Raw genomic sequence first — 16,052 nt, 5'->3', positions numbered from 1 at the left:
CAGCCAAGACTGTTGCACAGAGAAAAAACAAAAAATAAAAAACTAAAAAATAAAATAAACCCAACGTTCAGAGCTTTCCTCAAAATATAAGGCAAAGAGGCAAAGGATAGTTGAGGAAGATACCCAGAGTTGATCTTTGGACCCAGATGCGTGTGGGGCACACATGCATACATACACAGTAATAGTAATAATTTTTTAAAATTTATTTTACTTATTTTTTTCTAAATAGAACATTCAAATAGTACCAAGTTTAGATCGTGCCAAGGAGTGAGTAGGAATGGCACATCCCAGACACACGCCACCCGCCTGCCGTCTCCAGTCTCCGTGCCTGTATGTGCACAGGCGCCCTGCAGGTTCTTTTCTCCTCGAGGTATGTTTTGGCAAGCCTTCCAAACTGGCTCATAAAGAGCTTCTAATTCTCCTTCCCGTCTTGCCGTGGGTCTTTAGTTAAAGCCGCAGCAATGGTGGTAACACAGGAGCTTACTGGCGGCCTGGCTCTGCCCTTGCTGGGGGCAGCCCCACTGGGCTCAATGCCCAGACTGACCCCAGGAAGAAGCTGTCACACTCTGAATCTACTTGATTGGTTAAGTACAAAGCAAGAACTCCCGCTGACATCCACTCCCACGGATTTGTGCGGCGCTTTCAGCACTCCGGCTGTGATCCAGACTTCAGGGTACACACACACCACAGTATGAGGAAGCTCCTGCCTTAACCATGAAAACAGATGGTAAAGAAGCCACCTGAAGTGGGACCAATGGAAGGGGGGGTTCTTGAAGGGACATCAGCACGGGGAAGGTGACCCCACTTGGATGGGTCCCAGAGTTGTTGGAAAGAGCAGCCCTGTATTCTGCCCTCAGCGAAGGTCTCTAGCATATGCTCATGTGCAGAGCCAGCCCTCGCTGCCACTGGAAGGAGCCCCATCAAAATGATGAAGGCAGCCGTGGGCTGCATGTCTCTGCTGAACACTAATGTCGCCAAGCTCCAGGGCCCCGCCTCCTTCACTGTCTGTGACTGTTTATTAAACATCCCAGGCTATGCTGCTGCACTGTGGCCTTCACAGGAGAGAGAGATGATGAGACCCACTTAGACTGCCTGCTCCAGGGGAGGTGTGGGTGAAGGCTTACTAAACATGTCACAAAACCTACCCTGACGGCAGACCAGCCCACAGCTGAAAGAGCCCTCTTGCCTGTATTGACAAGATTTGAAGAGACAGGCTCAACTCTCAGATTGACAGTGTGCATGTTTGCTTCATGCCTCCTCGGGAAGGCCATGTGGCAGGATGGAGTAGACTTCAAAATGTGCAAGCTTGGGCTGGAGCACTGGCTCAGGAGTTAAGAGCTCAGATATTCTTGCGGAGGACCTGACTTCAGTTCCCAGCCCACATCACGAGCACCTGAAAGTTCAGTTCCAGGAGCATTTGTCGCCTCTGAAGCACCTGCGCTGTGCACTACCCCAGACACACATACACACACACACACATACACACATACACACAAACATGCAGACTTGGCTAGCCAGTGGAGGCTCGTGATCATAATCCCAGCACTGGAGAAGCAGTGACAGGCAGATTGGGGTCAAACTGGTCTACAAAGGGAGTACCAGGCCAGCCAGGGCTATATAGTGAGATCCTGTGTCAAAAACAAAAAAAAAACAAAAACAAAGAAGAGGCCCGGAATATGGCCAAGTTGGTAGAATGCTTGCCCTGTAAACATGGGGTTCCATCCTCAGTGGTAGTTTGCGGGGGGCGGGGGGGAGAGGTATTAGAAGAAAGGGTCATGAAATAATGCTAACTTGGGAAGAATAGGCTGTAACGGTGTACAACCTTAGGTAAACTGAGGGTGAGAGAACTAGTCTATATAATCCCAGTACTTGGGATGCCGAGGCAGAAGTTCAAGGCCTCTGGGGCTACGTGAGACCCTGTCTCACAAAACAAAACAATAAAAAGACTGTGTGTGGTGTAACAGCCCTGTAATCCTAGTTTTTGCAAAGTACAGTTGGAGGATAGAGTTCTGGGCTAGCCTCTGCTACCTAGTGAGTTTGAAGCAAACCTAGGCTATATGAGACCTTGTCTCAAGCAAGCAAACAACCGAAACAACAGTGTATGTAAATGATGGCAGCTTTGCCAGAGGGGACAAATCTCAAGGTACTGAGATGGGCGTGAGCAGCCTTGTCTTTTGTGTCTCTTCCAAATGTGATGGCCTTCCTGTTTTTGCTTTTTCTTCCACAGCCTGTTTTACAGAGTCAGTTTCTTATCTATTCATTTTATTTACACTTATTTATAGTGTGTGTGTGTGTGTGTGTGTGTGTGTGCACATGTGCACAAGAACAACTTGAGTCCTTTCATCTGTGGGCTTTGGGGATCTAACTCAAACCCATGTCTTTAGCCCCCACACTTGGGAGGCAGAGGCAGGTGTGTCTCTGTGAGTATCCTCTTTGACTAGCTGGAGATGCCCACTCTCAATCATGGTAGGCTTCACCCACCTATCACCACATCAGAGACCCTCCTCTACTCAAACTGTCCAGAGGAACCCCTTCCAGGGCACTTTGGGACCTTACTTGGTTTTTTGTTTGTTTGTTTGTTTGTTTGTTTGTTTTGTTTTTTCTCTGCAGCTGAAATGTGGTGGTTCCTTTTTGTTAACTGTCCCCTCTTTCTATGAGTAACGGCAACCTGCCAGGAGAGCTGTCTTGTCTCCTCAGCCCTTAAAGCGATCAGAATGTCAAAAATCTTCTGTAAATACGGGAAATAAGTGAATGCCATTTGTTTGTCTTATGCTTGCTCTGATGCTATGTCTTTTTTGTTTGGTTGGTTATTCATTTGTTGTTAAGGAGTCCTCAAATTTGGCCATTCTTCCTGTGTTGGTGAAATCCCTTCACTGTGTCTCCCTCGACTTGAGGGAATATGCCTTTGTCCCAACTCCCAGGAGTCAGATCCAAAGGGCTGTGGTGGTGCACACCTTTAATCCCAGTACTCAGTGGTAGGGGCAGGCACATCTCTGAGTTCAAGGCCAGCCTGGTCTATAGCGTGAGTTCCAAGACAGCCAGGGCTACACAGAGAAAACCTGTCTGGGTGGGCGGGGTGTTTTGGAGGTGGGTTAGATTCCTTCCTCAGGAGGAATCATAGGGACAGCTGTAATGATATAACAGCATCAGCCCCAGCCAGGCTTTTCCTGAACGAGGTTTTTCCTTGGGCCTCTGCTGCCTATTGTCTGTCTATTGGCCCAGTGAATTCTGGATCTCCCCCCCCCCCCCCCAACACACACCAGTATTCTCTCAGCATCTTTTCAGTTTGAAGTGGCCAACCAAGGAAGTTCAGTCTCCCTAATCCCCCCAAGGAGGTAGCTGGTGAAGAAATGCAGGCAGCCTGGAAGGAAGCAGTTTCACAACCGGCAGATTTGAGTCTTGGGATGAAAGCAGGGCTACGCGCAGGGGCCGGGTGTTTGGGAGTTTTCTCTGGCCCCTCTGTCCGGCTGCGCTCCTGCTCATGTCTGCTGCTGGACCAGTGCTGGACCAGAGGGCCCACCTAGCACCCGGTTTCTCCATCAATTCCTGTGCCTCTCGCCCACAGTGTCCGATCCCTTCCTGCTTCTGCTTTAGACTTTGTGTTAGGTTTCCAGCCTGGGACCAGCGGCTGAGGACAAGCAGCTTGTTTAGCACATCAAAGTGGATGTCAGCCGCCAGGTTCTCCTGCATCCCTCCTCCCTGTCCGTTACAGGGTCCTGCTGACACACCCCAACCCCTACCCTAAACTCTCCAGCCCCGGGGTCTGGGCTTCCCTTCCCTATATATTCCAACCGTTTTGGTTTATGTGACCTTTTTCCTTCTACTCTGGGCCTCCTGGCTGCTGCACCTGGTTCTCCTCTCTCCCCTCCCCCCCCTCACATGGCAGGACTCAGTCTGGTCCTGAGCACTCTGGACTCTCCCAGATGTGCCTGCCTCTGGCTATACTCTCCCAGGTATCCACCATACCTAGGAGCAGTCATGTTTCCTTTCCTTTTTATTTTTATTTTTTTTTATTCATTTACCTGCCCTAAAACTGAATGGCCTCATGAAATGGAGCCCCTGACCCCTGTAGGTGCCCACCCTGTAAGTTGCTGTCCAGCCTTCCCCAGGCCCTCAGCAGATTCCAGAGCTGTGACAGGACCTCTGTTGAGTTTCCCCACCCCGCCCCTACAGTTCCACCTCTTTTCTTCCCACCAGACCCCTAATTGGAGATCCTGACAGTTCCGTCTTTTCTGGAGAAAGCTGTACTCCAGCACCACCAGCACCCTAGAGTTCCTCCTGGCGAGTCCCGCTGTCTTTCAAATAACCCATCAGCCGCTCTGCAGGAATCTGAGCTTCCTTCCCATACACTGTCAGTTCCCACCTTTGCTGAAGATCCTTTTAGAGTGGGCATGGAAGCCCTGGATAGATGGCCGAGAGTTAAAAGCCCTTGCTGCTCCTGCAGAGGGACCTAGGTCTGATGTCCCAGCATGCACATGGCAGCTCACAGCTGTCTGTAACTCCAGTATCAGAATCGGAAGTCTTCTGACCTCTAAGAACTAGGCACACACACAACACGTGGTGCACACACATAAATGCAGGCCTAACACTCATATACATAAACTTAAAAAAAAGTCCTTACCCTTGGTCTGCCAACCAAGCAACCCAGCCTAGTGTTCCAGGGTCTTTGTGCTTACTCTTCCATGCCTCCCCCAAAGTCTTATCTGTGCCCCTTCAAATTCCCCCCATGCACTCCCACATAGCTGCCATATCCTAAAATTTTGCAGCCATCTGAACTCATGCTGAGCATCTGCTTCAAAGTTTCTGGTCGAGACTCCTTCCCCCTCCCTTGTCTTCACCTGACTGACTTGACTGGTGCGGGCTGACATCCCTCACACCCAGGGGTTATTGGTTAGCTGACTTTGTTGAGCCTTGAGCTAGGCGAATGAGAAAGACCCCCGGTGGTGGCCGTGCTCCTGAGGCTGGGCAGCATGCCTCTGGCTACTAGATGAGCACCTTAAGGCACACAGAGGCAATGGGGTGTTGTGCCCCAGGTTCTAAAGGCAAGGTGACTGTGGCAGCTGGGAGACCCTGTGCTGACCTCTGTGCAGATAAAGCAGGAAGAGCACGGGGAGGTGTCTAGCCAGTACAGGCCCCTGGACCTCTGGAGTTCAGCGCTGCTCCCCCATGACCTTAGGTTCGAAAGATGTGGAACTGGAAAGCTGAGCACAAAGCAAAGCAAGTAGCTTGGGTCAGAGGCAGGACTGCCGGAGACTGTCAAGTGCCGCCAGACGGTCTGCTCCTGCACCTGCGCAGTTGGCTTTGAAGTGAGGAGTGCTATTTTGAGACTGATAGAGAAACTTCAACACTTCAGCCTTCCTCATTTCTGTCTTCTTTGTGGAAAGAAGAATGGTTTTATATATGGAATCAGAAGTGGTTGGAGGGCGCTGAAGCCTCAGTGTGGAAGTGACATATGACAGCTGTGACAGTGTAGAGTGAGGATCAGTTCCTCTGCTCTCCCCCGGCAGGAGTGTGCGCATGCACACGTGTGCACACACATACACACACACACAGACACCCCACCTGCAGTGCAGGTCCTTCATTGGGGGGTTATGGGAGGCAGACCCCCTTAACATCATTCCTAGGCGCGGTGGGTGAGTATATACTTCGGAAAGGACACCCTGGTGTCTAGGTGCCCTTAGAATACATCATACTGCACGAGCTTCCGGAGGGAGCCATGGAATGCTTGTCTGGAGATTCCTCGGGCATTTGATAAAGCCGTCATCACATCCTGGGGACAACATAGGAACACAAAGCTGATGAGTTCACCTGCAGGGCAGCCTCCTGTGGCCACCTAGTTCACAGACTTTACTAGTGGGGCTTCTGGATGGAGCAAAGCCAATGTCCTGAATGAGGCGTTTAGCAGAACAATGGCTAGATTCATAGACAACATGACTATAACTGACAGCAAATTGAAGATCCCAGAAGCTCTCCGCCGACGGTAATGAAGGGCTAAGCTGGAAAAAGAGGCCCTGCTGTACGATTAAGAACAGGGTCTGAGAAATGAATGGGGTTTGACAAGAAGACATGTGAAAGAAGGAAAAGCCAAAGGACGTGGGTTCAGTCTGTTGACTGCCAAGAAAATGAGCACCAGCCCCGTCCTCCGAGCAGAGCGGCCCACTTAACAAGGAGCACAGATAACCAGGGCTGTCCACAGACACAAAGGAGAATGGTCAAAAAGATGGAAAAGTGAGGCAGCCGGGCCTGCAGGAGGCAGAGCCATCTGAGTACAGCCAGTACCCGCCAGACGGCTCCCAGAGCAGACTCCAGAAGCCTGGTCAGAGTCCCAGAAGGGCAGATTTTTGGCAAAATGTAGGAAGAACTTTCTTTGTCTATCCAGTGAGTGGACTGGACCTGCTTGGCAGGCAGATGTTGGCTTCTGGGATGGAAATTGAACCCTTGAGGGGAAGGGCCACAGCTTTGAATGATGCCCGAGTCCAGGGACAGTAGAGTAAGGGTTAGGCTACTACAGCTCTGGCTTGAGTGTCCATTGCCTTTAGGTGCCTTTTTGTTTACTTGTAATTCTGCATGCCATAGGTGGGTGCTCAGGGACTTGCAGAGGGTCTTAAGTTTGCCAACTGTGTACTACTACCCAGTGTCTGGACAGAATGCCACCCGGTCATTCCTTCTGCAGAGGAAACCACTTCCCTGCTGTTCTTCCATCTTACTGATTCTTCGCCTGTTTCTGAATGCTGCTGGAGATGGGCCCATGCAGTGCGTTCCTGCGAGACTGGCACGCTGTGCTCACGGGCATCTTGGGGACCAGCTCCCTGGTGATGTGAGTGGTTGTAGCTTCATCTTGCTGTGTGGCCATCCTTTTCCTCGGTCAGCGGTCACCGTATCCCTCTCCTCCAGTCAGTATCGTGCATGCCTCCTCCCTTACAGATGCAGGCAGGATGGGAGTACAGGCATTGGGGAAGATCGCACAACCTGCTACACTCAAACCCTGGTTCATCCTGCTTTGGGAGCGCACGCACATGCAAGATAGCTCCCACCCAGTTATCTTGATTAAAGGCGCCACATGCCTTCAGTCCCAAGCACTCAGGAGGCAGAGGCAGGCTGGTCTAAATTCAAGACCAGCCTAGTCTACAGAGTGAGTTCCAGGACAACCAGGGCTACGCAGAGAAGCCCTGTCTTGAAAAAAACAAAAACAAAATCAGAAAAAGATGATTCTTATCACAGGCCAAAGAGCCAGTGTCTGACAGGTGTGTATGGCTCTGGAGATGTAGGCCGTGCCAGGCAGCACACAGCCAGGTGTCGGGCAGCATTCCCGTAGAGGAACAGGCCAAGGCTGCTGCATCCTGGGCTGCCCTGGACACGCTATGCCTTTGGCCAGACGCCTGGTAGCCTTTTAGGGCAGTTCAGCCTCAGCAGGGCCTGGTTCCCTTCCGAGGGAAGACAGCACTGGGGGCTGAGGAGGGTGCTGTGCTGGCTCATGTCTTTGTCCTAACATCACAGTGGCATACACTCTGCCTTCCTGGGTGCTCCTGAAGGGAGCTGCCCAGACAGCGGCAGTCTGGGAGCAAAGTTCCCAAATCCTCTGGCCTAGGTTTAGAAAACCTTGTTTCCCGATTTTCTAGTGCCCTGGGCGCCTCTGTTGCTGATCCAGTGTCCTGGTCTTACAGGCCTCTGGGAGGTGGGCGGGGCAGAGACCGGCGTTGGCCTGGCCCGGTCTGGCCTGAGCGCTGTGCTGGAACCCATCGCCTTATATGACATCTGCTGGGAGGACTCCAGTGGCTTCTGCATCTTTGCTTGCCTGGTTTGAGTTCTGGAAAAGCTTTGCCAGGTGGGGTTAGGCGATTTCTGTGGAAAGAAAGAACCCAACAGTCTGGGCAGGGCTCTCTGCTGGCCCCCTGCACAGCTGGGGTGGCATTTCGGGTGGGTCCTCTCTGCTTTTTCCCTTTCAAACTCGCAGTCTTCAAATTAAAAGTGACCCCTGTCCCTGTTTCTCTGTGGGACTGGGAATTCAGGAAGGAGTATCAGGAAGGCTGTGGGCAGCAGACAGGCAGCACCAGCATGGGGGGGCTCAGCTCTCAGATGTGGGTTCCTTACATCCACTCATCCCTCAGTGTTGCCTGCTCTTTGTTTTTGGTTTTTTTGGTTTTGCTGTTGTTGGGGCTTTTTGTTTTTGTTTTTTCTAGATTACAGCCCTGGTGTGACCCCTACCACACCCCACACACTCACCCACCCCTTCCCTCTGGATACCCCCGCCCGCCCCAGTACTACTGTGAGGCCTGTTAGCTCTGGCCCTCTCTCTGGCCGGCCCCTCCCCACCCTCTGTGGGCCTTGGTGTGGGGGGGGATTAATGAAGCCCAGATGCAGGACTCCTGACTCTGGCAGTAGGTTTTGTAGCACAGCAGCGGCAGCTTGGAGGAGCCATTTACCTCCCACTGTGTCTGGGCCCAGCTGCTGCCGGATCCTAGAGCCCAGGAACAGCTGGAAAACAGGTCCTAGCTACAGGCAAGCCACAGAGGGTCGAGGCCTTGATGAAGAGGAAGCTGGGGTTCAGACAGAGCATAGAGCGGGGGCGGGGGGGCCCTGGAGGAGCAGGGAAGGGGCTTCTGACTCACCCTCCTGTGGCTCAGCTCAGATGGCAGCTGCCTCTCTGTACACACTTCTTGAAGTCCTGGGAGCCCTGGGAGCCCCCAGCATAGCCCTGCAGAAAGAAGTCAAGGCTAAAACTAGGCAGAACTCTGTCTTCCCAGTCAAAAATGGCGGAATGGCTGGCTGGTTTCTCCTTCATTTGCCAGATGCAATACGAATACAGCACATAACACAGCGTTCTTTTAAAAACAGAAAGAAAAACAGATTCTTTATCTGAAATTGTGCATAACAGAGCATCCTAGACTTTAATTTGCTAAATCTGACAAACCAAGTCCCCTTCCAGCCGAATCTCCTTTTAGTATAATAGCTTTGTTGAACTGTAGTGTACAAACAGACCCCTGAGCCTACGTCTCAGTGGTGTTTTCCCACTAACACGCACATTGGGAAGAAAGGACAGCGTGAGCACACCCCAGGGCCACCAGGACCCCGACCTCCAGCACTCCATTTCAGACTTGATGTGAATGAATTCTCATCACTCACTTCCTTTCGTAGCTGCCATCTTCCCCACAGCAGTGAAGAGAACACGTGGAGGTGGCTCTGTAGCCACCGTTCCGGCTGTTTATCGGGGTGCTTCTGCTCTGAGTACATCTCTTGTACCTGTTGACACGGGAGCAGCACTTAACTTCAGAAACACGGGGTAGGTGTAGGTCTGTCCTCAGTTAATCTTTTTAGTTTTCCAAAGGGATCATAACCCTTCCTGTGAGCTATGTGAGCACCTCATGGTCTTCTCCCACCTCCCAGTGGCCATTTGTCCTTTCCACCTGAGCCCTTCAGATGGGTGTCGGCACCACCTGCTGCTCTTTTAAATCGAGAACCCCGTGCTTTGTTGCTTTGTTGATTCTTCCAGACTTTTTTTTTTTTTTTTTACTGTTACTTAAGAAAAATCAACAAAGCCTGCAGAGGTCAGGCCACCAGGCTGATCACAATCTTCACCGCTGGGTGGAGGCTGCCCCGCACCCCACCCCACCCCCTCACCCCGTCGCTAAGGCAAGTGTGGCCCTGTGGCCCTGTGGCCCTGGGAACGGTGCTCTGGAGCCATCATTAGCAATTGAAGTGACCAGGCTTCGTCCCGCCTCCAGAAGTCTTCCTTAAGGAGACATTTCCTAGCACCTACTGTGGCCGCTGTTGCCGCTGTGGCCTGCATCTGGTCTTTCTGGTCCTAATGTCTTTCCAGGGATGTGACTGAGGGCACCTGTCAGGGATCCCTCCATTAGGACTATTACCTGTGAGCCCTTCTCCTCTAAGAGTCCAACCCCAGCCACATGTTCCCGTCATGCTTAACTTCTAGGCCTTTCTCTGCTTCCTCTCTCCTCTTCATTTTACTCCCTGGCATGACTCAAGACGGTAACATTCGAAGTCCAGTTGGGTTCCATTCTGAGTGGGTTCCTTAGCACAGTGCAGTGACAAGTCCGTCCAGAAGAGATAAGAATGGCACTCTGGCGGGGCAGCGGTGGCTCATGCCTTTAATCCCAGCGCTGGGGAGGCAGAGGCAGATGGATTTCTGTGAGTTAAGTGTCAGTGTGGTCTCCAGAGCTAATTCCAAAATAACCAGGGCTCCACAGAGAAACCCTGTCTTAAAAAACAAACCAAGACAAAATAAAACACAGCAAACAAAAGAGAGTGAAACTCCGTGGCATGGCACCTGCCTGGTAAGCGTAAGGCTCTGGGTTCCGTCCTCATCAGAATAAATAAATCCTTTCAAGGGGCTGCCTGCTGCCTGCGGACCAGTGTGTGCAGAGACATGGAACGACATGTTGCAATCTCCCCAGCAAGGCTCAGGTGATTAATTACAGAGTTGTGGCTTGAGAGTTTGACCTGAGGAGAAGTTTGTCCTGTCACCTAGTCTCAAAGGTCCCAGGACAACTCTCAGCCCCACCCTCTGGCTTCTTCCACTCCAAAGTGCTTAAGGACCCAAGCGTTAACATCTGAAGCCCCATGGGGCCTTCATTCCTGACTAGAAGATGGCTCAGCCCTGAGTCAACACTGACTAAGCATTGCCTTATGGCTGGCCTCAGACGCCCGACTCGGCTGACTGAAGCAGGAGACCCGTGCAGGCTCACGAGCAGCTCAGGGAACTAATGGTCTAGAAACTGGGGGTAGCTGGCTTGGGCATTCCTGGGGCTCTTTCTCCCTTGTTCTTTTCTGGCCCGCATGAAGGCTGTCCAGTTGGGAGACAAGAGGGCGGTCAGCACTATAAGGTGACCATGTCACATTAGCTGCCCCCCACACACACACACAAGAAGTTATTATACTCTCTTAACTGTCCAGCCGAGACCCAGAGGCTGCTTCAGTGGCTGAGTCGCTCTCAGGTGCATCCCAGGAGCCTGGCTCCTCAGGACGGTAGGAGGGGAATCCCAAAGAAAAGTTTTCTGAAAAGTGGGTGAAAAAAAAAAAAGACAATAAATCCTGATCTCAAGGGACCAATCATCCACCCTGCTTGAAGTCCTTTGAAATTTGAGAGGCAGTGCGCTGGGCAGGACAAAGAGAACAGAGAAGGGAATGTGTTTTTCTTCCTGTTGCCTTTTCCCCTGTATCTGCGTATTTTCCTCCTTAGTTGTTTTATGCCTTCCGTCACTGCGTTTTTCTTCAGTTATTACTTTGTTTATGGCCCAGTCCCCAGGGTCTCCTGCACGCTATGCGCTGTCACCGAGACACACCTGGTGTTGTCGCTGTCTGTATGCGTTTGTTACGCAAAGGAAGGAATGTTGGTCCGCTTTGGAGCAGACCTTTCACCCATTCAGATCTACAGATACGTACAGATCTGAGGGGGTTACAACTCCGAAGAAAAATGTATTATCCTGGCTTGTTGGATATCTCGTCTTTCCAGAACGTTCAGAGGCCCCCTGACCTCCAGCCTACCCCACTCAGATTCTTGCTCTTCTCTCCCAGATTACTTCGAAGCCAACTGAGCCTCACGGTTATTGCCCGGATGCTGGGTCAGCAAGAGGCACTTCCTCTCTGGGGAGAGAAAACCCAGGTGAGTCTGCCTCAGCAGGACCAGGAAGGCCTCTGGTGGGCCACGACCCCTCTTCCCCATAACCTGCTTACACCTGAGCTGTAATCAGAGAGACCATCCCCACACCTAACCTGGATTTGAATGTTTTCCCTCAGCTTCCTGGGGTGGGAGAGGGGAGGGCATAGTATGTGGTAGAGCCCTTGCCTAGCTTGTGTGAGGCCCCAGGGCTCTGTTATCAGTGTGGCAAGAAAACAGCAGCGGTGTGAGGCTGTGTTTCCAGCTACAGGGGAGGCTGAGACAGGAAGATTCCTTGAGCCTAGGACTTAGAGACCAGCCTGGGTGAGGCTGGTGTGGTGGCTCACTCTTTTAATCACAACACTTTAACTCCGCCACTCTGAAACACAGTAGTTTGCCTAACTACCTTGTCCTAGGCTCTAGGATTTGACCAGATCTATGAACACGGGGCCTGCATGACAGTTTATGAATTATGGTAAAATATACATAACATAAAATTTCCGCTTCTTTTGTCAACATTTTGTTTTGTTAGTCTCCCAGATCCTCCTGCCTCAGCTTCAGAGTGCTGGAATTACAAACGTGCTACCATCCCAGCTTTGGTCGGAAATGGTTTTTTTTTTATGTTTGTTTGTTTGGTTTTAATATATTTTTATTCTTTGAGAATTCCATCCATACATGCATGCAACATATCTCCTCCTCTTTGCCCTAAGGCTTCCTAGACCATCCTTACCCCATTCCCTCCTAACTTCATTTATAGCCCATATACACACTGATGTGGGACGGACCGTCTTCCTTCCAGGGGCCACATCCTTGAAGAACGCTGGCAGGGCTAGAATGATGACTCAGCAGTTAGAGTGCGCTCTGTATTACAGAGGAGCAGCGCTCACTTCCCAGCACCTAGGAACCTCCCACTCTTCACTTCCCGAACCCTGGTTCCATGACAGGAGAACAATAAAGATGGAAAGAAACACTATTAAGTTTTTAAGCTCCTACCAAAGTCCCCTACTCCAGAGATAGGCATCCCTGGGGCAGTTCAGGCTTCTTCCCGGACTCTCCTCTCTGCGGAGCTCTGAACCTGCCTCTCAGCTCAGAGGCCATAGTCTTCTTGAGGCTCCAAGAATAGGATGGGGAAGTTGAAAGCCTCTTGCTTCCACTAGGGATCTCCCTGGATTCATTCTTGCAGTTTCAGCACCCCCCCCCCAATGCCTGGTTCAGCAACACTCAAGAGGTCAGGTACATAGGCAAAGGCACGCCCAGCACATCCCCAAGCCAGTTAGCTCAAGAGTCAAATCTTTTGTGGGAGCTAAGAAAGGTGTCAGTTGGTTTGGTTGGAAGGAGGGGGCTGGGCCTGACTCTGGCTTCAGCTCCCCACTCCCCCTTAGCCTGGAATACTTAACTCCCTAGCATGGCAGGAGCTTGCCATTCCTACTCTAGCTGAGGTGCCATCTCGAGGAGGCCTCCTGGCCCTGTCTGTCACCCTCCCTTACTTGTTTGGTGCTGCTGCATTGTCTTCCCCACACCCCTGTTCCCAGACAGAATCTGGGGCCCCTGAGTGGGGAACCAGTGATGTCTACTTGCTCTCCATTGCCCCTCAGCCCAGGGCCTGGTCCACACCAGGAAGGCAGTGTAAAGCTTATGGGATAAAGAGACAGCCAGGTGAGTGTCAGGGTCCCCAAGGATTAGGGGGGATGACTCGCCAGGAGGTCACTGAAGAAGGGAAGACAGGTTAGGAAGTCAGGAGCAGGGCCAGCTAAAATTCAACCAGACAGGTTGCCCAAGGGCTGCCATGGAAGCCTGCTGTGAAGGCATTGGCTTTGACCAGATGAGCTCACTAAGCCCCCATTGGGAACTGACAGAGAAGGAAAGAAAGTCAGGACTCCAGGGAGGGCAGGGTCCCTGGGACCTCTCACCCAGAAGCTGGGTTAGCAGGGACCCAAAGGTGAGAGCATTTCAAGGCTTAGTGGCTTGTCTTGGCCCAGCAGGAGAACTTCAGGGAGCATGAGGGGAGCCCAGCAGGGTTGCCGGGGCCTGGAGAGGAGCCTCAAGGAGGGAGGCAAATTGTGTGTGCTGCTTGGTCAGGTAGGGAGCCAGCTCAGGAGGTCTCTGCAACAACCAAGAATCCAGGGTCACAAGGCCGGCCAGGCAAGTGGAGCCAGACTCTGCTTCTCTGCTTCTCGGCTCACCCCTACACCTACCTGCTTGTGACCACTGGGGGACCCAATTCTGGACCTGTCTGCTCCTTATACACCGACTAGGCAGCTCAGATCCCAGGCTCAGGCTCAGACACCAGGTGTGACACTTCCAGATGACTCCTGAAGCGGGGTGAGCCGGCTCGCTGTGACCTGGGTGACTAACACTGCCTGAGGATAGACTTCTGAGAAGGTACCTGAGCCAGGTCTCAGGGGATGAGTCCCTGCATGCTGAGTGTACCGCCGGGAGGAGAGAGAGAGTCAGCGGTGCCTCTGCAGGGAGGAAGACCCAGCAGCTGTGTTTAGACTCCGCTGCTGGTCTCTTCCTGATGTCTGGTCACCAGGCGAGCTCCTTCCCTGGCTGGCCTTGCCTTTGAAGGACCACTTTGACCCCCCAGCCACCCATGTCCCCTCCACACAGCCATCCTTGCCCATACCTCCCTTGCACTGAATGCACACAGCCCTGGTTGTGCACTGGTCCCTCCTTCCACCTGTAATAGTTGCGACTACCATGCAGGCAGCACTCACTGTGTTCTGAGAACTGTTCACAGCGCTTCCCTCCCTCAAAACCTAGGACTGGAAGAGCTGCTACTCTATCCATGTGTTATAGATGGGGAAACTGAGTCAGGGAAGCTACACAGCAGGGAAGGGGGAGCCAGGATTAGAATTGTGCCTCTGACCACTGCAGCACCTCACGTCATCTCAACCTCTCCAGCCTCTTCCTGGGCTCTTCACAGCCTAAACCATTGTGAAGGGACTTCCGGAGTTGACTCTTAGAGAAGCAGAGTCCTTGGGTCTGAAGTGGGTGGGAGGGGTTCTCAGTACCCAAGCTGCCACCTGTCCCCTCTGTCCCGGTCTCAAGCCACAGCCTGAGCCTCAGGAGCAGGAGGACCGAGTTGGAGAGCTAGGCTGGAGAGACAGTAGGTCGGTAGAATGCGACAGCCCAGCTCTTGCGTTTTCCCGGAGAGTCCCGGGGTTGGACCAGTCATTCCTGTTGTTTCATTGAATACTGGGAATACTTCAGAAATAGTCGCTGTTTAGCCTCAGGCCCCAGTGTGCTCTAGAGTCTGGTTTGGGCAGGAAAGGATCTGAATTGAATGACGTCCCTCTTCCGTGCTAGTCTTAGTCCCAGCAGGCCAACAGAGGCGCCGAGAAAGAAGTAACATTTGGGGCAAACTTGCAGAGAATGACAAATGCTATCGGGGGGGAAAAAAAAGTTTAAAATTTTTCCCAGAAAGGAGGAAAATATCATTGGGTGGGTGTGGTTTTGTAAAGGCAAGGAGGAAGGGAACTTTGCACACAACTGTAGGAAAACCTACCTTGATGGGGGAGGGGGTCGCTTCCAGCTGAGGAAGTAGGAAGCACAAAGGCCCAGGGGCTCCAGAAAGGACATTTGGGTTGGAGGGAAAGCACAGAGATTGGTGTGGCTGGAGCAGAGGGCTGAGGGCAGAATAGCAGGGGCTGAGGTCAGGGTAGGTAAGAGGGAGCTCCATTAGCCAGAGCCCTAAGGCCATGGTGAAGCCACGGGCTTCCAGTCCGTAAGGAGAGACAGAAACTGAACTGTAAACAAGTTAAAGCCAGCTAGCCATTGAGACCCAAGTGCTAGAGGATGAAGCAAGGGGCGAGGAGTGGGCAGGGCAGTTGGCTTGGTGGGGGGGGAGTAGCAGAGGTGGAGCATTGGGAGCTTGGCAACTGCTAGGTGACTTCCCAAGGACAGCCAGCAGGCTCCAGGGAGCAGGGGGAGCCCTCCAGGAACCAGACTTGGAGGGAAGGAGACACCCTCTCAGCAGCCAGGCAAGACACAGGTGGAACAGGTTTGGGAGGAAACTCGGAGTTTGTTTCTTATACCAGCCTCTTGCAACACAGAAACAAGGTGAACCATTTTGTAAATATGTATTTACTATTGTGTGTGTGCACACACCACAGTGCCCACATGGAGGTCAGAGGACAGCTGCAGGAGTCCATTCTCCTGTCCTCTCCTTCCACAGTGTCGGACCCAGGGAGCAAGCGCAGGTACTCAGGCTTGGCAGCAAGCACCTGACCCTCTGAGCCCTCCTATCAACCATCATTTGGAGATTTGCTCCTGCCTCTACTTCACAAGTCCAAAGTTTACAAGAATATGCCATCGTGTCTGGCAACTTTTTTGTTGTTTTGATTTTGTTTTTGGAGACAGGGTCTCTCTGTGTAGTCCTGCCTGTTCTGGAACTCACTCTATAGACCAGGCTGGCCTTGAACTCAGATCCACCTGC

The 16,052-nt window shown here is 52.1% G+C and overlaps 1 protein-coding gene across 7 annotated transcripts in view; it reads left to right on the top strand.

Annotated features, from left to right (window-relative positions):
* Positions 1-16,052, top strand: part of Fam178b (family with sequence similarity 178 member B) — a 121,294-nt gene that overhangs the window by 86,356 nt on the left and 18,886 nt on the right. For 4 of the 7 annotated variants that reach the window (XM_085679526.2, XM_048430335.3, XM_048430340.3 and 1 more), the window contains exon 12: positions 11,533-11,620. In XM_085679526.2, the coding sequence (XP_085535652.2) occupies positions 11,533-11,620 (88 nt within the window). Of the gene's footprint in view, positions 1-7,687; positions 7,826-9,135; positions 9,281-10,384; positions 10,423-11,532; positions 11,621-16,052 lie in introns of those variants that run through there. The other 3 variants (XM_048430342.2, XM_048430341.3, XM_087898065.1) reach the window with 3 other exon arrangements.

This window comes from Myodes glareolus, chromosome 18 (assembly GCF_982192425.1).
Source record: "Myodes glareolus chromosome 18, mMyoGla1.1, whole genome shotgun sequence".
In the NCBI taxonomy this organism is placed as follows: Eukaryota; Metazoa; Chordata; class Mammalia; order Rodentia; family Cricetidae; genus Myodes; species Myodes glareolus.
Note: the sequence above shows the minus strand (reverse complement) of the source record. Positions and strands in the feature narration are given on the sequence as shown.